This window comes from Chenopodium quinoa, unplaced genomic scaffold, assembly GCF_001683475.1.
Source record: "Chenopodium quinoa cultivar QQ74 unplaced genomic scaffold, ASM168347v1, whole genome shotgun sequence".
Lineage (NCBI taxonomy): Eukaryota > Viridiplantae > Streptophyta > Magnoliopsida > Caryophyllales > Amaranthaceae > Chenopodium > Chenopodium quinoa.
The window spans coordinates 3,905,427-3,930,337 of record NW_018744469.1 but is presented as its reverse complement, the minus strand read 5'-3'; the positions used below and the strand labels follow the sequence as shown (position 1 = coordinate 3,930,337).

Sequence of the window (24,911 nt, the reverse complement as noted above, 5' to 3'; positions counted from 1 at the left end):
GATCCGCCTCCGACGGTCAAGTTAGTACTTGATTAAGGAGTAATTAATGCGAAAATTAAAGTGATTGGGTCTCTCTAGGTGAGAGTGTTTAATGTGTGTAATCTGCGTTTTCTTCGTAATCTCCCTTAATGAGGATTAAGGGAGGTATTTATAACATCGGGAAACGTGCCAATCTAGGTTTAGGTTAACCTTGGGCTGATTGGGCTTCCCTCGGAAGTTGGGCCTAGGTGACCGGCTTCTCCATTAGGCATGGAGTATGCCACGTGTCATGACATAATAAGTCCAGGGTGGACGAATAAGCGTGTGCCACGTGGCAAGCCCTGAGAGGTACAACTGGGGGACACTTAGCAGGACCTGATTGGCCCACGTGGCGCATTCCAATTGGTGGGAGCAAAATCCCCTAATCATTTGCCCCTTACAGGTGGCACGTGACTGGTCACGTGTTACCTGTGACAGGTATCGCCCTGTAGCAGGCGACGGCCTGCTACAGGTGTCACTCGGCGAGAGGCCGAGAGATTCTCCCGCCAAAATTTTGAATTCTGGAAGTGACCCTTCGCCTTCTCACTTTGCCTATATAAAGGAGTGTTGACTTCGGTCATTTTTACACTTGAAAACTTTATGAGAGAACATTCGGACCCCTGAACTTGCTCTGACATTTTGGACCCTTTCTACCTACCGCCTGCTCTGACATGTCGAGTGCAAAGGAATTTCAGATCTTCATCAATCGTCACTCGTTCAGGTAACCGTCGGTTCTCTTACTCTTAATTTTCTCTTTACTTTATTCTTTTTTGAAATGGCACCACAGAAGCACACGACACGACCTAGGTTAGTGATCAGCCGGTCACCGGGGACGGCTGAATCTAGGACTAGGAGTGCCGCCTGCCCTTTTCTAGACCCATCTTTGCCCTTTACACAAAGTCCGACTATATCTGTGTCTATGCAGAGCATGATGGCCAGAACAAAAAAGACTGCCAGGATCTCAAACTCAGACGGCTCCTCCCACAGGGTGCCGATTAGTGAAACATCTGACCAGGCGCCAGATGTGGAAGTGAAACAAAGCGGCTTGAAAGCCGGCAGTTCTGAGGGAGGAGTCAAAGTGACCCCTTCCCATTTTACAGTTGACAATTCTACATTCTCTCCTGCTTCTCTGGACACAGAAGAGAAAAACAGTCGCCTACAAGAGGCGAGGCTTTCTCACACAGTTGAGAAGGGGGACGATTGGGCGGAGCCATCCGCCTCTCACCGAGAGCAAAATACCCCCTACTACTGCACGGTACCTCGGGGCCGGATCATGGCCATGCAAGAGAAAGTGGAGAGCTTTATCGCAAACCACACAATGGGCCCCGACTTTTTAGTGTTCGTGCCGGATCCAGAAGACACAGTCGTCTGGCCGGCTGGTACCAGTTATGATGGCGCCTGCTTTGGCTGCTACGAGGCGGCCATCAAGGCTGGGCTGCGCTTCCCACTACATCCGGCTGTTCAGCGGATCTTGGATGGGTATGAGTTGGGGTTATGGCAGTTAGCCCCGAACTCCTGGGTCAACGTACTCAGCTATGTGGCCGGGTGCGAACTGCACGGGGTGGAGCCGAACTTCGAGGCTTTCGCCCACATGAACTACCTCAGCCGGAGCCCTAAGGCAGGCGGTACCGACTGGTATCAATTGACGAGCCACAGGGGCTACCTCATGACGAGAGGTAAATCAAACAAATGGAAGGACTGGCGGAGCACCTTCCTTATCATTGAGAGTTCAGACACAGAGCTGAACAAGCGCTTCAACAGGTGGAACAGGAATCCGCCCCTTCTTGCAGGCGGCCGCAGCATGCCGCCTGTTCCCCCCAAGGCTAAGAAAGAGATCCTAGATAAAGGACTCTTCAAAGTAGAGTCGAAGGTGAACTCTACTTCAGGGGTACGAGAGCAAGTACCCCTGCACTGCGTCCCGAGCTTCAAATGGCTCTACGACGAGTACTTTTTGGCCTCCTGTGGCCTCAGCAGTCAGTGCTCAAGAGGTAGCCGGCCTGTCGAATACTCTGTTGTTCCGTGCATTTCTTGTTATGACTTTTATTAACTTTGCTATTTGTTTTTGCAGCGGTCGCCATGAGCAAAATTACCGCCTCCAAGACTGCGGCGGCCATGTTGCGGGCCTCCATCATGCAACAGTCTTCAACCGACTCCCCCAACAAGGGGGCACCCTTGACCTAGACGGGATTGCAGGGGTCCTTGTTGAGGTATACTTAGAATATTTTGAGTATTTGAATTCAGGACGCCTGTTTTCTTTTTTGTTTGGAAACTGACGTATGTTCCCCTTTTTACTTAGGCCCTGCTCCGAGTGAACGACCTTCGCAAGCCGCTTGACCGGAAGAACAAAGAGGTAAAGGCTGCAAAAGCAATGGCCGCCTCTGACTGTGATAAGGCAATGTTTCAAATTGCCCAAAATGAAGTTCTGACAATTGATATTCTTTATTATCAGGCGCAGGCTACCGCCGCTATCCGGGCTCAGTTAGAGGCGGCCCAGAAGAGGAATTGCGAGCTAGAGGCGACCATCAACAACCTCAAGACCGAGCTGAGACCTCTTCGCCAAAAGATGTCCTCATACGAAACCTTGGAGAAATCCTTGGCGAGCGTAAAGGAACGCCTGGTGACCCAGGAGAAGAGTCTTACTCAGGAGCTCTCGGAGAAGGCCGAGCAAGAAAAGAAAGAGCTGGTCCGGGAGATGATGGAAGACTCTGCTCAAATCCAGCGCATGACTTGGGGCCACCTCTTCCCCAATGCCGACTTTGCCTCCTGGGAAAAAACGTACCGCCAGTGTTCTGATAGATATAATCAAGAGATCCTGGCGGCTGCTGAGGAAGAGGCGTTGGAGGAGGAGGAGCAGCCGGTAGTGGCGCTTGTGCCGCTAGGGGTAATGCATCGAACAAGGATGCAGCTGAAGCCGAGTCCAGCAAAAAGAGTGCTGACCAGGCGCTAACTGCTAATATTGAAGATCTGCCCCCTTCATAAGCTTTATGTCTTCTTTCCCCGGCCTGCGTGCCGTTTGTTTGTATTTACCCGGCCAGGGGGCCGGGGCTCTGAATATTTTGCCGGTCTTTAATGACCGGCTTCCTTTTAATGAATCTTTTTATTTTGCTTCAAATTTGTTTAAGTATTGAATATTCTGATATCCGATTGTACACTATACCGACTGTTTTACATGGCCGATAGTTGTAGACAGGTACGGATAGTTAGTCACGCCGCCTATGCCCCTGGACGACTGGTTTTCTGTTTCTAGGCTAGACGATCAGTCAGCCATTTATCCAATCGGTATTCGAACCATTTTAAAGAGTGGATCCCCTTTAGGCAGGCGGTCCTGTCATTTGTAAAATTAACCAAGTAGGAAAGTGGTTTCCTACTTGTCATGTTTTTAGGCTAGAGACTTTAGGCCGTCTAGGCCGACTGTTCCTCGCCATATTTAATCTAGTGTGAACAGGTGTTGTATGAACACCTTTTTAGTTTCATACTAAATTTTTAAGGAGTGACCAAGTAAACATGATTGTTACCTAGTCGCCAAGTAACTGAGTAGTAGAGGTATCAAGCGGTGGGTACCGGTTGTTCCCCTTTATTCGCCAATGTTTGTTGGCTTTTAACTCATAGGTTGTTAACCTAGCAGGAGTAGTGGTTGAGAGCCCCTGTTTGCTAAAAACAGGCGGACGACTCATACCTTTTAGGCTCCATACTAAGTTTGAGAGAGTGACTATGAGTTAACTTTGGTGTTACTCAGTCGCCGTCACTCCAGCTGAACCTTTTGATTCGCCAATGTTTGTTGGCTATTAACTCAAGAGGTACCCCCTGTATTTATCCCAAGTAATACAGGCGGTCATCGGACTCAGATGTCAACTGCTACCACTGGTTTGGTTAGTGATAGAGTTATCCTTGTCTCAAAAACGGCTACGTGGTTGCCTTTGGGGACAGTCGTATAGGTGTCGTGTAATTAGTTTATAGAGCAATGTTCCACCCAAAAGGGAGCTGCTCTCTGCGACGAATTTCATCCGGAGGGATTCCGCCGAACGCCTGATATGATGTTGGGACAAGTCGTATTAGTTTTGAAGATTGGATCAGTTGGCTTGGCGCCTGGTCTGATCATTCGGCCTGTGGCCTTGGTTAGTCCTTTGGTGGACGTAGGTGCTAAATAAGAGGAGGGTAGCCGCCTGTTTAGGCACACGGTCGGCGAGGCCCTGATCACTTTTTAGCTAAGTATAGGGGGGGTGGCTGTCTGTTTTGGAACCAGCCGGCCCTCTTCTATGGAGAGTAGCCAATTGTATGTCAAGACAACATACCCCTCTTGTGATGGAGTAAAACAATCAATGGAGAGTAGCCGACTGTAGAGGTACAGTGGCATGCCCCTCTGATGATAGAGTGAAATACTCAATGGAGAGTAGCCGACAGTAAAGGTACAGGCGACATGCCCCTCTGAAGATAGAGTAAAATACTCAATGGAGAGTAGCCGACTGTAAAGGTACAGACGACATGCCCCTCTGAGTAAAATACTCAATGGAGAGTAGCCGATTGTAAAGGTACAGACGACATGCCCCTCTGATGATAAAGTGAAATACTCAATGGAGAGTAGGCGACTGTAAATGTATAGGCGGCCTGCCCCTTTTAAGTAAGAATAAAAATTAAACATGGAGAGTAGCCGATTGTTTGTCAGTAGGCATGCCCCTCTTAAGTAAAAATGAAAACTGAGTATGGAGAGTAGCCGACTGTTTGTTAGTAGGCGTGCCCCTCTTAGTACAAAATTGAATATTAAGTATGCAAACTTTTATTAAGTAGCCCTTGACTATTTCTATCATTCAAAAGAAATATTTGGCCGTCTGGTGTTTCTAGACGGTAGGTACCGTCCATGACCTCTTCACAGATTCGGTAGGGTCCTTCCCAGTTGGGAGTTAGTTTGCCAGACTCATTAGCCCTTCCAACTGCTTCCATTTTTCTAAGTACAAAGTCCCCCACTTTGAGTGGACGCCTGTGTACTTTTTTGTTGTATGATCTAGTCATTCTCAGGCGGTAAATCTCATGGCGTAAGACAGCATTGCCTCTCCTTTCAGGAAGTGAGTCTAATGCCAGGCGCATAGCTTCCCAGTTTGCCTCTTCGTCATATAGCATTACTCGAAGAGTCGGCTCGTAGTGTTCTATTGGAAGAACAGCTTCCGCACCATAAGTTAGGAGGAATGGAGTTTCTCCAGTCGCCCCTTTTTCAGTCGTCCTAATGGCCCAGAGAACATGTGGTAATTCATCCGCCCATAGGCCGCCTTCTCGTTCAATCTTTTTCTTGAGACCGTATGAGATGATTTTATTAAAGGCTTCTACCTGGTCGTTTGCTTGTGGACGGCCGACAGATGCAAAGTAGTGTGCAATTCCTTGGTCACCCAACCAGCTTTTGAGAACAAGCGTCTCAAATTGGGGACCATTATCAAAAACCATAGACATGGGAACCCCGAACCGAGTGATGACATTTTTCCAAATGAATGAAATTACATCCTTCGTCTTGATTCCCTTTACAGCCTCCGCCTCTACCCATTAAGTGAAGTAGTCGACGACAACAAGTATGTACCTCCTTCCGCCTGTAGCAGGCGTATATGGACCCATAATATCCATGCCCCACTTAGCAAACGGTAGTGGGCTATGAATGGTAGTGAGGTCAGTAGCCGGACGGTGAATTAGTTTGCCAAACCTTTTGCACTTGTCACATTTTTTTTACCATCTCCATCGCATCTGCTTCTAAAGTAGGCCAAAAGTAGCCCTGCCTCCTTGCCCGTTGAGCAAGCATCCTACCGCCTATATGGGAAGCACAGTAACCAGAGTGAAGATCATCTAGTATCTCTCGCCCCTTTTCTGGAGTAACACACTTTAAGAAGGGTTGAAGGTACCCCCTTTTGTGAAGTTCTCCCTTTAATATTTCAAAACTGGTTGCTCGTTTTTTCAGTGCTGCCGCCTGTTGATGATCATCCGACAGGGTACCATTTGTCAGATATGCCCTGATTGGATCCATCCAGGTTGAGCTTCTGTCTAAGATTCCAATAGGGTCTTCCTCAATGCTTCTCTTCTCCATTACTTCCCAAAAAACAGTTCGAGGAGTATCACAGGAGGCGGATGATGCTAATTTTGAAAGTGCATCCGCCTGGTTGTTTTCTGATCTCGACGCTTGGGTCAGATGGAAATCCTAAAGGGAGTCGACTGCTTGTCGGACCGCCTGTAAATACTTGATCATGGCCGGATGGGTTGCTTCGTATTCGCCATTGTACTGACTCACTATCAATTGTGAATCGGAACAGGCGTCTATTTTTCTTGCCCTTGCCGCCTTGCACATGCGGATTCCGGCTAGTAAAGCTTCATATTCTGCCTCATTGTTTGAGGCTTGAAAAATGAAGCGTAGAGCATACTCGTACCTATCGCCCTCTGGCGACTGACATATGACGCCTGCTCCACAACCATTTGAAGTAGAGCTTCCATCCACATATACCTTCCCGACTTGGTCTGGAACTTTAGAGTCAGGAGGAAGAGTCATCTAAACAATAAAGTCAGCAAAGGCTTGCCCCTTCACTGCTTTTCTAGGCTCGAAGGTAACTTCGAGGCTCTGTATTTCTATGGCCCATTTGATAATTCGGCCTGACGACTCCATGATGTTCAGTGGCCGCTTGATAGGTTGGTTTGTATACACGACGACTGCATGTGCCAAAAAGTAGGGCTTCAATTTTTTAACAGCCATGAAGAGTGCAAGACCAAATTTCTCCACTAAGGGATAACTCAACTCGGCATTTTTCAGTACGCGATTGACAAAGTAGACCGGGAGCTGACAGCCGTCTCTTTCAGCAAGGAGAACAGCGCTTAACGCATGATCAGAGAAGGCCAGGTACATGTAGAGTACTTCTTTGGGCAAAGGGCTGACCAGCCTCGACAAGAAATGCAAGTGAACTTTGAATTTCTGGAAGGCCGCCTCAGCATCCGGCCCCCATTCAAACCTTGCCTTTTTCTTAATTGCCAGGAAAAAGTATAGGCGTTTGTCGCCTGATTGGCTTAGAAATCTTCCCAAGGCCGCCAGACAACCTGTTAACTTCTGAACCTCTCGAATGGTACGAGGCGACTGCATGTCGATGACCGCCTGCACCTTCTCAGGGTTCGCCTTTATTCCTCTCTAATTGATAAGGAATCCGAGAAATTTCCCAAACTGAACTCCAAAGAAACATTTCCTGGGATTGAGCATGACATGGTGCCGCCTGAGTGTGGCGAAAGTTTCTCGGAGGTCCGACAGATGATCTTTCTGAAGTTTAGACTTGACAATCATATCATCAATATATGCCTCGACATTTCTCCCAATCTGATCAAAGAACATAGTGTTTATCATTCGCTGGAAAGTGGCCGGGGCATTCTTAAGACCAAACGGCATGACCGTGTAACAGTATAACCCTTGATCAGTGACGAAATCCGTCTTCTCCTGATCTTTCTTCCATAAAGGAATTTGATGGAAACCAGAGTAGGCGTCCATAAAGCTCGTCAAAGCATGGCCGGCTGTTGAGTCGACCAGGTTATCAATTTTAGGCAGAGGGTAACTGTCTTTGGGGCACGCCTTGTTTAAGTCTGTGTAGTCTACACACATTCGCCAGGTGTCATTCAACTTTTTAACAAGCACCACATTTGCAACCCAGTCTGGGAAGTAACATTGCCGAATGAACCTTGCATCAAGTAATTTTTTAACTTCGGCGGCTGCCGCCTGACTTCTTTCTTCGCCAAGGTTCCGCTTCTTCTGTCGTACCGGCTTCTTTTTCGGATCCACGGCTAGTTTATGTACCGCCAGATCAGGACTAATGCCTGGAATTTCATGGACTTCGAATGCAAAGATGTCCTTGTATTCTTTCAATAGTTTATGAAGTTCGTCACCCAGGTCCCTTAGAGTAGTCGTCCCAACCTTGATTGTTCTGTCAGGACGCGAGTCATCTAAGATCAGGTCCGTATGCTCACCAGCTGGCTGAGGGCGGAATTCATCCGACCGCTCCTCTGCCAATGATTGCTATTTTCTGTCTTTTCTTGCGGCCCCTGTCTGGGATGCCTTTCTCTTCTTGCCGCCTGCTTCTTGAACAGGCGCACTCTCCTTGACATTGTCAAGGTCTATTTTTCCACCGCTCAACATAGTGGCCATAACAGTGGAATTGACATCCGAGAGATAGCACTCTCGGACCATCCTCTGATCTCCCCTTAGGGACCCGACTGTTCCATTATCCCTCTCAAACTTGAGCAACATAAGAGATGGGATTTTAACAGCCTTGGAATTATTCAGGGTTGGTCGTCCTAGAATCATGTTGTAGGCCGAGAGTTCTTCTACTACCAGGAACCGGACTACCATGTGTCGTCCTTTCCCTTTTTCGCCCAGGCGGATGGGTAAATCCACTCGTCCCACTGGGTGGACGACTCCTCCTCCAAACCCTACTAAAGGGTGGGATGCCGGATGTATGCAATCAGTCTGATATTTTAGTTTCGACAGACATTTGCTACTGATGAGATCTGAGGAGCTTGCGGTATCTATGAGGATTCGGCCAACTCTCTGGTTGGCCACTTTACATTCAATAACGATAGGGTCGTCATGCGGCCCTCTTACCCCTCCTAGATCTTCTTCAGTGATGACAATTTCAGGAAATGAATATTTGGAGGGCCGTTCTTGGTGAACGGAATTTACATCTAACCGTCTGATATTGTCTTTGTTGCCCCTAATAGTGGGGCCGCCTCCTGAGAAGCCGCCTGCAATGGTGTAAACGACTACATCATCTATATCGGAGCTGTCGGCCTTCCCCGTAGATTTCTTGACATAATTGTCAAGGTCACCTTGCTCAGCCAGGCGGTCCAGATACCGCATGAGACTGATGCATTCATTGGTGTGATGACCAACATCTTCATGATAATCACATAATTTTTCTTGGTTCCGATTGTTTGCAGAACCCTTCATGGGGACCGGCTTCTCAATTGAGATCCGTCCCTTGATTTCCTTTAGGATAAATTGGCTATCCTTGTTAAACACATACTTTGGGGAGTATGGTTTGAATTCTTTTTTCTTCTTTTGGGACGGTTGTTTAGAGGAATCAGTTGCCCAGACCTCTTTTCTCTTCTCGTCTTTGGTTGACGACTGCTTCTGTTGTCCTTCTCTTTTGTCGGACCTTTTCCCGTCTGACTGTTTTACCGTACTACAAAGATCAGTTGCCTGTATATAGGCTTCCGCTTCAATCAAGGCCTCTTGAGAGTCACCACCCTCATTCGGACCAAATCAAATTTGAAGGTCGACCCGTCTTTGAGACCTCTGAAAAAGTCAGTATAAGCTACTTCATCCGGTAACCCTTGAATCTGTATTCTCATCAGGTTAAATCGCCTGATGTAAGAACGAAGCCCCTCCTTCTCGCCCTGCTTAATTGTTCCTGAATCAAGGATCGTCTTCTTCGCAGGGATGTTCATGGCGAAGTTGGAGGTGAATAAGTAAGCAAGCGTCTTGAAGTTATTTACACAACCAGTCGGCAGGTTGCCGAACCATTGTTGTGCGATTCCTTTGAGAGTCGCTGGGAAACACTTGCACCAAGTGGGATCATCCAACCCTTGAAGGTACATCAGGTTGGTGAATGCCATCAGATGGTCTTCTTGGTTAGTAGTGCCGTCATAGGCGCCTACTAATACATTTTTCACTTTGGCCGGGTGAGCGGCTTCAGTAATTTCCTTGGAGAAGGCCGACGGCGGTTCACCAAGTCTAAGCAACCGTAGCTGCCAGTCCATAGGTTGGACATTTTTTGCTGCATGTCAACCAAACGGAGGTGGCCGTAAAAAATACTGTTGTTGCGGTACAAACGGTAAGTTTGGTACCGCCTGGTCGCTATGAAAACCGGACTGACGGGAGGTGCCGCCTGACTGACCCTCATGATACGACTGAGTATGCCTCATCGAGGTATTTCGCAGACTTTCTTGGAAGTTTGAAGTAGAGGCCGACTCTGACAATCGGTCACTCTTCTTCTGCTCTAGCAGTAGCCGAGCGTTTGTGTATGTTTTCCTCGACCCGTCCGCCTGAATATTACAAACAGGTTTCCTATTTCCTGGAGTAGGAAAACGATATTTTGTGAAGTCAAGGGCAGGTGGCTCCCACTTCCTGGATTTAGGATGAGGGGTCGCCTCTCGCCCTTGAACTGGCTTCCTCTTCCATGAAGTGGAGGGTTTCTTAGCCGACTGCTCCTTGTCCAGAGCAGGCGGCTTCTTGTTGATCAACTCTTGAATTTCTCCCTTGAAGTCCCTCATGAAGGTCATGAGTTCGTTCCTTGTGATGGGAGCAGACCCATCAGTCGGCTGCTGCGGAACAGGCGGTGCGCCTGCTGGCTCGCTTCCAGTTTGAAGATGTTCCCGTTCCCTCCTTTCGGTATGACGGGCACGTCGGGCCCTTAGGGTCCCGTCTGAAGTTGTGTGAGCTTCAACTTCAAATTCATTCTCAGTATCGTGGTCCGACTGAACTAGAGGATCGTCTAGGGGACGTCTCTCTTCAGGAGCCGGTACAAACGTGGGTGTCATCTCAAAAGTACTCTCCCCACAGACGGCGCCAAAATGTTTCGGGGTTTTCTGATGTCCTGCGGGAGAGTTACAATTCCGAGACTGGAACCGGACGCATGTACCTGCAAAACAAACGGATGCTCCGGATGATTGGAGATCCGCCTCCGACGGTCAAGTTAGTACTTGATTAAGGAGTAATTAATGCGAAAATTAAAGTGATTGGGTCTCTCTAGGTGAGAGTGTTTAATGTGTGTAATCTGCGTTTTCTGCGTAATCTCCCTTAATGAGGATTAAGGGAGGTATTTATAACCTCGGGAAACGTGCCAATCTAGGTTTAGGTTAACCTTGGGCTGATTGGGCTTCCCTCGGAAGTTGGGCCTAGGTGACCGGCTTCTCCATTAGGCATGGAGTATGCCACGTGTCATGACATAATAAGTCCAGGGTGGACGAATAAGCGTGTGCCACGTGGCAAGCCTTGAGAGGTCCAGTTGGGGGGACACTTGGCAGGACCTGATTGGCCCACGTGGCGCATTCCGATTGGTGGGAGCAAAATCCCCTAATCAAAAGGTATAATCGTTTATCCTTTATTATGCTTTTAATTATATTTTGCTTGTTAATTGCATTTATTATGGGGGCGGGTCTTGGCGGGTTTCATTCCGCGTAGTGTGGGTCACTACGAACCCCTACATCCTCACCAAGGCATGCTTAGATCTAGAACTTGGCGTCTGGCTCCCGAGATCGAGACCGAACTAACCTATGAATTACAAAGGCATTCTTCATTCAGTGACTATTTTTGTTTTCTAGGATTAGCTTTTATTTTTATTATCTTTTGTATTTTTGGTTGCATTTGCCCTTACCATGTTGAGCCTTCCCCTCCTTCATTATAGGACATTGCAAGCCCATGGTCGTTTTGTTTTTCTTTCACCCTTAGAATCGTGAAGCTTATTGTAGTTTTGATTTGAATTTTGGAAGGGAATGGTTCTAAATGGAAAGTGAAGTAGTGATTTTGTGAATACATGTTCAATAAAAGCGAATGTAATTCCTAAAAAAAATAAAAAAGGTGAAGGAAAAAAAGAAAAAAAAATAAAGGGGGAGAGTTGATGAATGAAGATGTAAGAGGAAAACGAAAGCTCAAAAGTATTTGGCAATGTAGTTCAAGTTTGTGGCAACGTAGTTTAAAAATTGGTGAATGATTGATTTTGAAATAGAGGCTTAATCACCCTTTGCTTCACGATTAGGCTAAGCACCAATTTCCAAATTTTTCCACACCCTTACCCCCTAGCTAACGTTACAACCCTCTCAATTCTCTTTTGACCTAGGTTGGTTGAGTCACTAGTCGGTGGAGGGATCTGGATCTCAAGCATATGGAGAGGGAATGACTTAGTAAGATGTCGGGTTCCTCTATTTTGCAGTGTTTTATCTTTGTTCCGGCTCCTTCGAGGAGTCACTTGATGCTATCTCCAAGGGCGGATTTGAATCTAGTTGAGGGAACGCGGTAAGATTGTATGGAATGCGGGGGGAGTGGTGCATTTTAGAGTTCTCTATGCTTAGCATGACTTGTCCTTCAATCAACTTTCGGCATCCCCTTGCATGCTCACTTCTACTACTCAGAAAGTTTGGCATTCATTCATGTTTGTTATCTCTAAAAGCTAGATTTGGCTATGATTTGTGTTGGATTTGTTGTTTTTTTTCCCTTGTTTTTGGTTTGTCTTGAACACAATTTTGTAAGAGTTCTGGGGTATGCTCTTTGGAAACCCTAACGAGATCACAAACTCGTCCTCATCAGCGACCTTGGGGTTTAAATGGCTTGCTGCTTTTGCTAAAATCAATTTCAGTTTTTCTTTTGTTCCTTGCTTGTTTGAATAACTAAATCTTTCTCTCTTGTTCATTTTCCTTTGCTTTGCTCGTGGCGAGCAAAGGCTTAGCGTGGGGGAGTTTGATGAGTGACATTCATGTCAGTCTTAGGGGTAGTATTTAGGTCTTTTCCCTTCCATTTTTCTTAGGTTTTTCCACCTCATTTCTCCTCTTATGGCTACTTTATGTGTTGATGAAAAGTAATGCTTATTTGGGCTTGTTTTGAAAAATTTATGCATTATTTTATCATCCCCATGCTCTCGTGATCTTTGCTATCTTTTGCAGGTTCCATGGCAGTCTAAGCACGGTGGGAGGCCCCATGGCTAAGCATGGAGGCATGGACAAAGGCAAGAGAAGCAAAAGGGAAGGAAAGGAAGCAAGAAAAGGAAGTGCTAAAGGAGGTGTGGCCGAACCTCTGAAAGTTTCGGTCGAACCTAGGTGTGGTCAAACTTTTGAAAAGTGTGGCTGAACCTCTAGGGTGCAAAGAAGGCAGTGTCAAACCAGTTTTCAGCAATTTTGCAGGAGGGGTCGAACCTCAAAAGTTCGACCAAACAAGGATCAGGGAGGTTCGACCGAACCTACCCAGAGTTCGATCGAAACCTACCCTCAGTCCGACTGAACCTACCCAGAGTTCGGTCGGACCTTTTCCTGATCTCAACCAACTTTGTACGGACTATTTAAGGTCCTTTTTAGATCGTTTTTGGGAGGAGAAGAAAAACAGTAGAATAGTTTTCGGCAAAATCTCTCTCTTAGTTAGCACCTTAGTTCATTAAATTACTTGATGATCTAGTTTGGAAACTTAAAAATCGAATCATTGTAGAAGAAAACTTCAAGGTTTATTCTCATAATTTTAGCAATTATTCAACATTTTGAAGCTTCAATAGTAACTTCTTTCACCGTCTCACTTATTTTCCGATTTTATTTTGTTATTGTAAGTCACTTGAATCTCTCTTTTTCTTGATAAATTGTTGTTGCATGTTAGTTTTATCCATAGTGAATCACTTTTCCCCAATTTTAGAATTACTTAGAATTCCAACTAAGAGCTTTGCATGTTAATCAAAATGAATTGTGAGTAGTCCTCTTGGCTAGGGGTTGGGTGAAACTCAACCTAATGGTTTATTAAGTAAACTTGGGAGAAGTATTGATGTTTGATTTGTGATAAATTGATTGTATGAGATTGCTTGTTAGTTCTTCATGATAGGAGTAGCTACCCTAGAATTTGGAGCTTGACGGCATGATATGCTTAGTTTGACATGGAAATGTAGATTGAGCATGTCTTTACCTATTGCAATTTGATTATGTATCTCCTATTGCTAAACTAATAAGGGATCTAAGTTTAGGAGTGTGAGTTGTTTTCCTATTTGCATGAGGTTGGTCTTACATACAGTCCTTGCTATCTCTTGTTTTCACTTGCTCCTAATACACTTGATTACCATGGTTGAGTGGATCCCATTCCCTAGTGCTTTTAATTACTTGAGTTAGAAAAAAAAAAGTTTGTTTGTCTACTTGATGAACCCCCAATCAACAAAAGTCTTCAAACTAGCTTGCGTATTAAGATCTTTGGCGATTATATCCCCCTCCTTGTGGACCGAACTCTTACTTATCATTGTGCTTGGTTTGTGAGATGTTTGCTTATAAATGCGTTTGAATGAGTGTTTCTAACGCCCATCAATGAAACGCGGTTTTGCTTCATTCTCGGTCATAAGGTAGCAGACCGCTATGTGATCCGTGTATACAATCACCTTGGAGCATATGAGGTAAGACTAGAACTTATCCATGGCAAACACGACTGCTAGCATTTCCTTCTCCGTTGTAGTGTAGTTCTTTTGAGCTTCATCGAACGTTCTACTCGCGTAGTAGATGACATGGGATCTTCCATCTTTCTTTTGACCAAGCACCGCACCTACTGCAAAATCACTTGCATCGCACATTAGCTCAAAAGGCAAGCTCCAATCTGGAGCTTGCACAACAGGTGAGGAGATGAGGGCTTCCTTGAGCTTTTGGAATGCTTCAAGGAAAGCCTCATTAAAGCTAAACACAACATCATTTTTAAGTAACTCGCTTAAGGGTTTGGCGATTGATGAAATTTGTTTTGATCAACCTTCGGTAGAAACCGCCATGCCCAAGAAAGGCTCTCACTCCCGTAACGGAGGTAGGAGGGGGCAACTTAGCAATCACCGAAACCTTAAGCGAGTCAACTTCAATGCCCTTTTTTGATACTTTATGGCCTAGGACAATACATTTCTCCCAATTCAACATCAAACTCGTCTCTTGACACATTTTCAAAACTTTTTCAAGGTTATAAAGACATGTGTCAAAAGATGAGCCACCAACACTAAAATCATCCATAAAAACTTCAATCTCATTCTCAAGCATTTTAGAGAAAATGGAAGTCATGCATCGTTGGAAAAGTGAGGGATCATTGCATAACCCGAATGGCATTCTTCGGTATGCAAATGTCCCATATGAACAGGTAAAAGTAGTTTTCTCTTGATCGCTTGGATGGATAGGAATTTGGAAAAAGCCAGAATATCCATCTAAGAAGCAAATGAAAGCATGATGGGAGAGTCTCTCCAACATTTGGTCCATGAAGGGAAGAGGAAAATGATCTTTCTTGGTGTTTTTGTTCAACTTCCTATAATCAATGCACATCCTCCACCGGGTCACCATCCGGGTGGAGATTTCCTCTCCTCCTTCTCCTTTGACAATGGTCATTCCACCTTTCTTTGGAACCACGTGAACCGGGCTAACCCACTTGTTATCGGAGATAGCATAGATTATACCCGCTTCACGTAATTTAAAATTTTCTTTCTTGACAACCTCTTGGAGGTTGGGGTTCAACCTCCTTTGAGGCTCAACTGAGGTGGCTTGATCATCCTCAAGGTGAATACGATGCATGAAAAAAGAAGGGCTAATACCCTTGATATCATCAGTGGTATAACCTATCACATTTTTATATTTTCTCAAAAAAACAAGCAATTTTTCCAAATCTAGCACATCAAGTGTAGCATTGACAATGATAGGGTATTCCCCTTCATTTCCAAGATAAGCATATTTCAAAGATAGGGGAAGGGGTTTGAGTTCTACCTTGGGAGGAGGCTTAGAACTCTCCTCCAATTTTTCCTCCGCTAGTTCGAGCTCTTCACCCCTAGGATCATCCTCTTCCTTCATTTTGGCCTCGTCAATGGCCATGACAAACTCCTTTGCCTCTTGAGAGTGGTACTCTTCTTCGCATGTAAGAGCTTCAACCATTGGATCTTGAGGGTTCATCACAACCCTTCCCAAACGATCCAATTCTTCATTCACAACATCGACCCTATAGCACTTCTCAACCATGAGGGTCTTAAGTAACTTAGAGAATTCAAAAACAATTTTCTCATCGGCTACCTCACATGTAATGGTGTTGTTCTTGCAATTGATTACCGCCCCCAAGTTCTTAAGAGCTACACGGCCCTAAATCAAGGGAGTATCCACATCTTCCTCCATATCCATCACTACAAAATCACAAGGCACACAGATGTGCCCAACTTGAATAGGGACATCTTCAAGCTCACCACAAGGTAGCTTCACCGAACGGTCGACCAATTGAATGGTTTTCCTTGTGGGGATCATCTCAATATTAAGCTTTTGAGAAATGGATAGAGGGATCAAACTAACACTTGCTATAAGATCGGCTAAGGCACCCCTAGCTTCCATGTTCCCAATCTTAACCGACAAGGTGAAACTTCCCGGATCCATTTGCTTCTTGGGCATCTTATATTGAACAAGTGCACTCACTTGATGGGGGAGAGTGATAAGCTCATCATTGAGCTTTCTCTTGTTGGTGAGAATGTCTTTCAAGAACTTGGAGTATGAAGGCATTTGTGTGACAACTTCGATGAAAGGGAGGCTTATGTGCAAGTTCTTCATCATACTTAGGAACTTTGCAAATTTGTCATTCAATTTTCTCTCCGCAAGTCTACCGGGAAAGGGAATCGGTCCATCCAGATTTCTAGCCTCACTAGGAGTTGAGGATGTCACCACATCCTTAGACTTCTTTTTCTCCATACTTCTCTCTTTCTCATCAACCTTCTCTTCTTCACTCAAACTCTCTTCTCCTTACTTCTTTTCCTTGCCATCCCCCTCCTTAGGACCCTTAATGGATGTGCCCGATCTCAATGTGATTGCCTTGCAAGAGTCGGGTTTCACAATGTTGGAAGGGTTAGTTTGTGATTGCCTGGGTAGAGTAGAAGATGAGTTGAAAGGAACTCTCTCAGCCAATTGAGCTAGTTGTGAATCAACCATCTTCTTATGAGCCTTGACCTTTTGCATTCGTTGATTAATGGCTTGCAGTTGTTGAAGAATTTTGGTTTGAGTAGAATCGGGTTGAGATGCTTGCCCTTGACACCTTTAAGTCGCTTGATTTTGATTTTGGTATTGGTGTTGATTATTTTGTTGGTGGTTCCTTGGGTAGTTTCCCCTTGGGTTTTGGTTTTCGTATTGGTTTTAGTATGGAGGATGGTTTTGGTATTGTGAGTTGGAATTGTATGTTTGTTGAGCTTGTTGGTTCCATTGGTGGGGTGGGTTTGCAAATCTGGGTGGTGGTTGTCTCCAAGCTACTCCACCGTTGATAAGTGGCATTTATGCCACTATTTAGGCCTCAATTCCATGTCATTTCCCTACGCTTGTCCCTTGTTTAAGCCTATTTCGCTAGATTTTCCCCGTTTTTCCAATCATTACACTAAATCCTTTGTAATCCCCTTTTATTTGCCTATTTGTACTACTTTTGGGATATTTCTTATGTTTTGTAGGCCGAAAAGGTGGAAGTCGAGAGAAGAGGGAAGTTCGGGAAGCCGTTCACGAGCCTCGAGAAGTCAAGCGCTATGGAGCCATATAAAAGGCCTTTAAAAGGGCTCTCTGAGCCTCAAAAGACCTCCCCAAGTTTTCTGGAGATGCCTCGGAGTGGGCCAGGAGAGGGTGTGGCCCAATAACCCGCGGGCGCGGCGAAGAGGGTCTGAAAATCCGTAAGTCCAGCGCAAACAGACCCGTGCTTACTCTTTCGGACATAAATTTTGATCAACACATCGGATTGAGGTGATTCAAACTGCGTTGGAAACTAGACTTAAAGGGATTTTCAACGGTAGGTTGCAAGACCCAATAGGATTCTTATAACAGAATTTATGGCCATTTAAAAATGCAAAATGTTGTCAGCCTTCTACAATGAGCTTGCGTGGGTTCTACCAGCTTCGTGAAAGGGCTCTCACACCTAAGGAGAGGGCGCTCAACTTCAGAACTTCTCCATCCGAATGCCTTCTTCCACCCAAGAAAAGCCCAACAAAAGAAAGAAAATAAAGGAGAAGGAAGCAACTACAACAACATGACGCAGCTCACAAAAGAAATCAGAGGGCAGCAGCTTGGGGCATGTTCTTTCTCTCCTCTTGGAGAGGATGAAACCCCTTGCTTCCTCTATCATTTTTATCAATTAGATTAGGCTTAATCTAGTCTTTAATATTTGTTTTCTTAGGTTGTAATGTAGATTAGAGTAGTTTAGAGGGAAAAAAGTTAGAGGCTTTAATGGAGGGTTGAGAGTTGAAGCTCCAATGTGACAATGGAGGATTAATTTCTTCAACAATCCAATAAGTTTTCTTTTCTCTATCCCAAATTTAATTGATTTCTTTGATTATTGCTTTGTTTAATTGATCTTGTAATTGATTTTGTGCTTAGTTTAATTTTTCCCTAATTTCATGTTTATTTAGTTTAATGGTTTAGTTTACTTGTTCTTGCTAGTTTGGTTTTATTTAGTTTCTTGATTGTTCTTCTTTATTTTTGTTGGTTTAGATGAGCTTAGTTCTTTTTCTAGTTAGTTCAATCATGTTAGTTTAGTTTCTTAGCTAGGGTTAGGGATGATTGTTGATTAATGTACAAAATGAACATTTTATTGATGTTTTGATTGGGATTATTGGTGTATTGAACTAAGAATGAAGGGCTTAATGCTTGGTGTCTATTTTAGCTAATCTATATCATGATTTAATTGCTACTATGCTAGTTGTGTGGGAGTGAGCTAGTTTAATAGAAGAATTTCGTTGCTTAGTTGACCACAACCTTATAGGCGGGGGTTAAGAGTCTAATGGCCTAGTGTGTGCGGGAGTGACCTAGGATGTTGAACAATTCTCCATGCTTTCAACTTGACTAATTAGATTATCGATAATGTTTGTTTGCGGTTGATTAATGTTAGTATAGTGGTGCGTATGGTTAATTCTTAATGATTTGAATGTGCTCATTGAGGTGTGTTTCATGCTTGCTTTCACTTGGGCTAATTGAATGCATAATCTAATTGCTACCCTATTTAGTTGCTTGGAAAAGAGCTATTTAGGTAGAAGTGAACCCTTTGAGTTGATCACAAGCCTCCGCCGGGATTGGGTGCTTGATTGTGTAGCGTGCTCGGGAGAGACCTAGATGATTAAGATTTTCCCCTTGCATTTTATTGAGAATGTCCATGCTAATTGCTATGCTTGTGCTCGTCACATTAATTATGGTTGATTCCCCTTCCCTAGTGACTTTATCTCTTACTTTCTTATTCCTTAGTTGTTAGTCTTTCCTTTTACTCTTAATTCTCTCTCCTCATATCTCTTTGACCTAGCTTAGTTGGTGGTAGTGTGATGATAGTTTAGCTGTCTCTGCGGATAGACCTTTTACTTACCATTAGACTTGTCTACTGTAGGTTTAGGTATATAAATATTTTTTGGTAGAGGGATAGTTAGTCCAACGACCTAATTCAATCCCCTCTCATCAATCGTCATTTCCCCTATATCCATCTTGCCTTGTATTGTATGTCGCTACATGCTCCGGGCTCAAACCTCCACAATAAGATGTATCATGGTTTGTACCTCCGCAATTTTGACAAGAGAAAGAGTTGACTTGGGATGAGCTTGCACCACTATTGACATTGGTGTTTAACTTTGCATGCCCTTTTGTTAAAAGCTCAATTTGATGTTGCAATTGATCGACCATTTCCAACTCATACTTTCCTCCCTTCTTCGGTGGATTGCTCCTTCTAACGCCCCAAGAGTAGTTCTTCACTACCTCTTCGATTGTTGCTTCAACTTGGTTTTGAGGGATTTTGATCAATTGTCCACCCGCCTCCGCATCCAAGTTAGCTCTAGACATAGGTTCCAAACCATCATAGAAGAACCTCATAAGCATGCTTTGATTTTATTCATGATGGGGACATGCTTGCACCAACTCTTTGAACCTTTCCCAAGCTTCACTAAGGCTTTCATCCGCCTCTTGTTCAAATGATTCAATCTTCTTCCTCATCTCGGCGGTCTTCTCTTCGGAAATGAACCTTTTCAAGAAATCTTGGACAATCTCCCTCCATGTTGTGAGAGAATTAGGCTTGACTTGCTTGAGCCACTTCTTTGCTCTTCCCGCAAGAGATTATTGGAATAGATGCATTTGGATGTATTCTTGGGAAACTTGATTGGTTTTTATCATGGCACAAAGCTCGAGGAACCTATCAAGGTGCTCAATAGGATCTTCACTTGGGGAACCCGAAAATTGCTCCGCTTGGACCATTCTTGTGTACTGTGGATGGATGGTAAAGTTGGTATCCGTGACGGGTAGAAATATCCCACCGGTGAGTTCATAATCCTCCGGATTACCAAACTCACGAAATAAAACATCCACTTGTTGTCCCGCCATTTCCTCGCTTTGGGACTTTGAGGACCAAGAATCACTCTCACTATCAAAAATAGCACCAAGACCTCGCCCCTCTTCTTGATAAAGTCTACAGACTTGTCTCAAGGTGCGGCCAATTTCATGATCAATGCTGTGAGTAGGAGGTCCTTGAGATGTTCTTTTCATCCACCAAATCTAAGCAAACTATTAGCAATGACTAGCAAGTGGAAAAAGAACAAAGTAAAGAGCAATAAATCCAATAATAGTGCAAATTAAGAGTGCAAAACAAGCCGTTTCCCCGGCAACGGCGCCAAAATTTTGATCGGGTTGACAATAAGTCGTTGGTCTACTATCCTAGATCAAAATTACAGTTTATATCTCCTAACCTAACTCTATCAAAATTACTTTAGATAGTGGCAAGGTAGGGTTGATTCCCAAGGAAATGGGGGTTGAGCACAATTAAAACGTATCTAGGATAAATTGCTAGTGACAAAAAGCGGTTATTATGGTTTGATATTGAATATTTCTATAATCAATCTAATTACCAAAAACGAGACCAAATTAAACTAAAGAAGAAGGGATTGAACTAGGCACTCTAAATGAAAACAAAGGACACGATTATAGCGATATCAATGGCAAAAAGTACTAGGGAGAGGGGGCTCCAACCATGACCAACAAGACACTAATGAAAATCAATAAGGAAATACACCAAGGAGTTCAAACTCTACTCAAAGCAATTCATTCTCATGCAACTACTCAAAGCAAGCTGATGAAATCAATCAACCCTAAACTAGATCATTCTCATGCATCTAATCTAGGACTAAAACATTAGGGTTATAGGTGCACACAATAACTCCAAGCATATTTAAGCACAAATCATCAACTCAAGGTATAATCCAATCGATAATCAATAGGAACTCAAATAAACATGATTTTCACCCCCTTCCCTGGCTAAACATCTAAGCTAGAGAAAGGAAAATATCTATGACAACCAAACTAAACAAGTATTCAATCCTAATGCAACCTAGCATGATTCTAAGTCAAAGAGAAATCAAAGAAACTAATAAAGCTTGGATATTTATGAGGAAAACATGAGTAAAAACAATAAAACTAAGTATTAGAGAAATAAGAGAAAAGATTACTATTATAAAAATTAAAGGATTACCCAATCATCATAATTGTTGCAACAATCTAGAGGAAAGCTTGAATATTTTATTACAAAGATTGAATCTTGAAGACTAATGTTTTCTCTCTCTAAAAGACATGGATTTTCTCTCTCTACAAGTGTTTTTTGATGCCAATGGAATAGTGAATAGTTTAAAACTCAAGCAAAAGACTATTTATAGTCTTCTAATATAATGAGGAAAATGGGAAAGGGAGAGGGCTCTCCGAACATGCTGCCACGCCCTCTCCAAGCTAAGTAATAAGTTCGCTAGACCCAGATTGCCGCACCCGCGGGGGAAAATGCCACGCCCGCGGGTCTTCTCCGCCGCGCCCGCGGCTCGCCATCTCCAGAAAGTCGCGTTGGCTTAGGACCTCCCTGTCCTCGCCCGCGGACATGCGTATCAGCGCGCCCTGTCCCTTTTGGCATCTCCACTTCCTTGGCAAGCTTCCTTAGCATCTCCACTCCATCTAGCAATCCATAATTCGCCGACGAGTGCTAGAAACTATCAAAACACACAAATGAAAGGTAAAAAATGGAAGAAAAGATTAAAGTGAAGGGAAAACACTAGAGGGAGCTAAAGTAACTAAAATAGAATAAAAAGTGCTAAGAAGAGGCATAAAAAACTGGCAAATCGGGGGAGTTCCGCCTCCGACGATCAAGTTAGAACGTGTATGAGGAGTAAAGTGCAAAAAGTAAAGGTCTCTCTCAGATTCCAATAGAGTATCTGCAATGTGTCAAGTGTCTGACTTTCTTTGATGGAGAGTTAATGTGAAGTAAGTATTTCTAAATGAATGTCCCTCAGAGGGAAAAAATTCTGTTTTATAGGGTGTTCGAAAACGTGCCTAGTACTAGGTTTTAGTAAACGTGTGGCTGATTGGGCCTTGCCTAGGAATTTGGGCCGTAGTGGGAGGCCACTTTCCTAGTTGGCAATTCTGCCTGCCACATGTCGTGACCAGATTAGTTCACCTTGGACCCCTTACAAGGTGACACATGGTGGGCTTTGGTAGGTCCACGTGGATGACACGTGGCAGGGCTTCATTGGTCCACGCGGCGGGGAAAAATCCCCTAATCACTATTGATAGCAAATAATTGAAGTCGTATTGTTTTGCACCCACCGCTAATAGTTGGGATTATTTTAACTTAATTTTCCATAATATAATAATGAGAATGGAAGGAATACTCCTTAGGATGTTTTCTACGGTGGTTGGCGTACCATTTTTCACATATATTACAAAAGGTTGTAATGCTCATAGTAAATAGTTGAGGTTGTATTAGTTTGCACACATTGTTAATAGTTGAAATTATTTTAAATCCATTTTCCTAATAATAATAGAGAATGTATTGCGTGCGGATGGACGCACGAACTGTTTGGTGCGGGAGGCTTGGCTGATATAATTTACTTGTTGGCTGATATGTTTCATGTGTTCGCTGATATGTTTCATTTGTTGGATTATATGGTGTTTGTGTTGGCTAATATATTCCTTTTGTTGGATGATATGTTTTTTTTTTCCTTTTGTTGGCTAATATCAGACATCATTAGGCTTATATGTTTCCTTAGTTGGCTGATATATTTATTTTGTTGGCTGATATGTATATTTTAATTGTTGGCTTATATGTTTCATTTTATTGACTGATATGTTTATTTTGTTGGATTACCTGTTGCTTTTGTTTGCTGATTTCATCCTTTTGTTGGCTGATATGCTTCCTTTGTTGGCTGATATGTTTCTTCTGTTGGCTAATTTGTACCTTTTGTTGGCTGATATATTTTATCAGTTGGCTAATAAGTACCTTTTGTTGGCTGATATATTCCTCTTGTTGGCGGATATGTATCTTTTGTTGGCTGATACGTTTTTATTAATGTCTAATATGTTCCTAATGTTAACTAATATCAGACATTAATTGGCTGATATGTTACTTTTATTGGCTTATATACAGAGTGTATACAAGTACAAATTATTTCTTTCTCTCTCCTCTTTCCCCCTCTTCCTCTTCCTCTATTCCTTTCTCTCTCTTGTTAGTAGATCCTCACACACGCCCCTCACTGCCTTCCCTTCTCTTTCAACCACCAAACCCAAGCCACTCCCTCTCCTTCTCCTTCAACCACCCAACCCAAGCCTCCGCACCCACCCATTACCGAACCCACCTACCACCAAACACCCCTCACCACCACTGATCAGTTTCTTTCTTCATCGATCAATTTCTCGCTCTCGAATTTGTTGTGAAGTTTCCCCTGTTCAAACACCAACCTGTCAATTTCCTAGTAAGAAACCATCATTTAATCACCATTTTCTTTCGAACTCACTCACCCAAAACCACCTATACCTTAAGCCGCCGCCGCCGACACGCCATTAGCACCTCCAATTGTAAGTTTTTTTTTTGCTTTGTTTCGATTTAGGGTTATTTTCGACGCCGCGGTCGCACAAAGTGTTGAGTGCGGGTGGACACACCTAATAGTTTGTGATAAAAGTATTAGGCACCGGTCTATTTTAATAGTGGTGACTTGTTATACTCGGACTAGTCAATTTAAAGTTAAAAAAGTATTATGAAGTAGTTAAACATACCGTTTATTTTATAAGATGTTTGAAATAAAGCTAATAATTAACAATAATTTTCTAATAAAATGATGTATTAAATAAATTATCTACTTGTTTAAAAAAAACAAAATTATCTAATTTAATTTTTCCTTATATAAAGTAAAACTATAATTTGTATCTTGGACAAAAGGGGCTAGCGAAAAAAAGTTTTGCTAGGATAATCTTTTACTAGTGCATTATTGAAACAATAATCAATAAATTAGCAACTCGCTTATTCAAGTAGTGGTGGGTTAGGTGATTTTCAACTCAATTAAACAATGAAATGCTATCAACTCAATTATTTAAGAGCATTTCCCATTAAACAACAAACTGCTAGGTCTTATTCCCTAATTATATGAATGCTCTATTTTCACTATATCATTGTTTTCCTTCATTTGTTCATATAGTTACTGGTTTTCTCACCATACCCTTGAATTTTTTGTTTATTCACCATATACCCCTAAACTTTTATAAATTGATCATATAACTTTAAGTTTTCACAAGAATACTTTATATACCTTTGATGACTAATGATTGTTAACTTTGTCAGTCATTAGGGTCAATTATGCCTGAAACCACCCTAAATACATTCCCTTACTTCTAAAACCACCCCCATTTCTTTTTTCCACCCCTAAAACAACCCTAAATTTCCTTTTATCATCCTCAAAATCAATCATACATATGTGATTATGGAAATTTGGAATGGTTTCGAGGGTTGGAGAAAGGAAAAGATTGATTTTGGGGATGGGGGAGAGATGAAAGGTTATTTCAATGCATAATTAACCAAATTACACTCATCTTGATTTCATTAGAGGTACATAGTAAATTTTTGTAACAACTCACGTGTATATGGTGAAATTGAAAAATTTCACAGATATATGATGAATAAACAAAAAAACTCAAAGATATATGGTAAAAAAAACCGTTTAATTAATTAGTTATTATCTCAAGTTGATACGATTAAAAACTTAAGAGGACAATGAAGAAAAAATTATTTGGTTGGCTCTTCGTGCATAATCATGCATACCTAATGCCTTTGATGATGCTCCTCTTTTTTTTTTTTATCCGAGTCCTCTTTCAATTTTTACTTTTTTTTTCTTAAAAAAAAAAATCAACGTCTCTCGTGT

At 43.1% G+C, this 24,911-nt stretch overlaps 2 protein-coding genes across 2 annotated transcripts; both read right to left on the bottom strand.

Annotated features, from left to right (window-relative positions):
* Window positions 1-14,153: 14,153 nt before the first annotated feature.
* On the bottom strand, window positions 14,154-15,726 carry LOC110697593. Its single transcript, XM_021874983.1, has 3 exons — window positions 15,498-15,726; window positions 15,146-15,332; window positions 14,154-14,421 (listed from the first exon to the last, which is right to left on the bottom strand). The coding sequence occupies exons 1-3, from the start codon at window positions 15,724-15,726 to the stop codon at window positions 14,154-14,156; spliced, it is 684 nt and encodes a 227-aa protein (XP_021730675.1).
* Window positions 15,727-15,843: 117 nt separating this feature from the next.
* On the bottom strand, window positions 15,844-16,437 carry LOC110697592. The gene has a single exon (XM_021874982.1). The coding sequence runs from the start codon at window positions 16,435-16,437 to the stop codon at window positions 15,844-15,846; it is 594 nt and encodes a 197-aa protein (XP_021730674.1).
* Between the last annotated feature and the right edge of the window lie 8,474 nt (window positions 16,438-24,911).

Bases quoted from the DNA above. Each gene is read 5' to 3' on its own strand.
- LOC110697592 (XM_021874982.1), bottom strand. From the start codon at position 16,437: ATGGAGAAAAAGAAGTCTAAGGATGTGGTGACATCCTCAACTCCTAGT.
- LOC110697593 (XM_021874983.1), bottom strand. From the start codon at position 15,726: ATGGTTGAGAAGTGCTATAGGGTCGATGTTGTGAATGAAGAATTGGAT. The intron at 15,333-15,497 runs GTTCTAAGCCTC...AAAATGTGATAG, and splicing joins GGAGGAAAAATTGGAGGAGA to GTTATACCACTGATGATATC. The intron at 14,422-15,145 runs GTGGGTTAGCCC...TGTTGTGTTTAG, and splicing joins TATGCTATCTCCGATAACAA to CTTTAATGAGGCTTTCCTTG.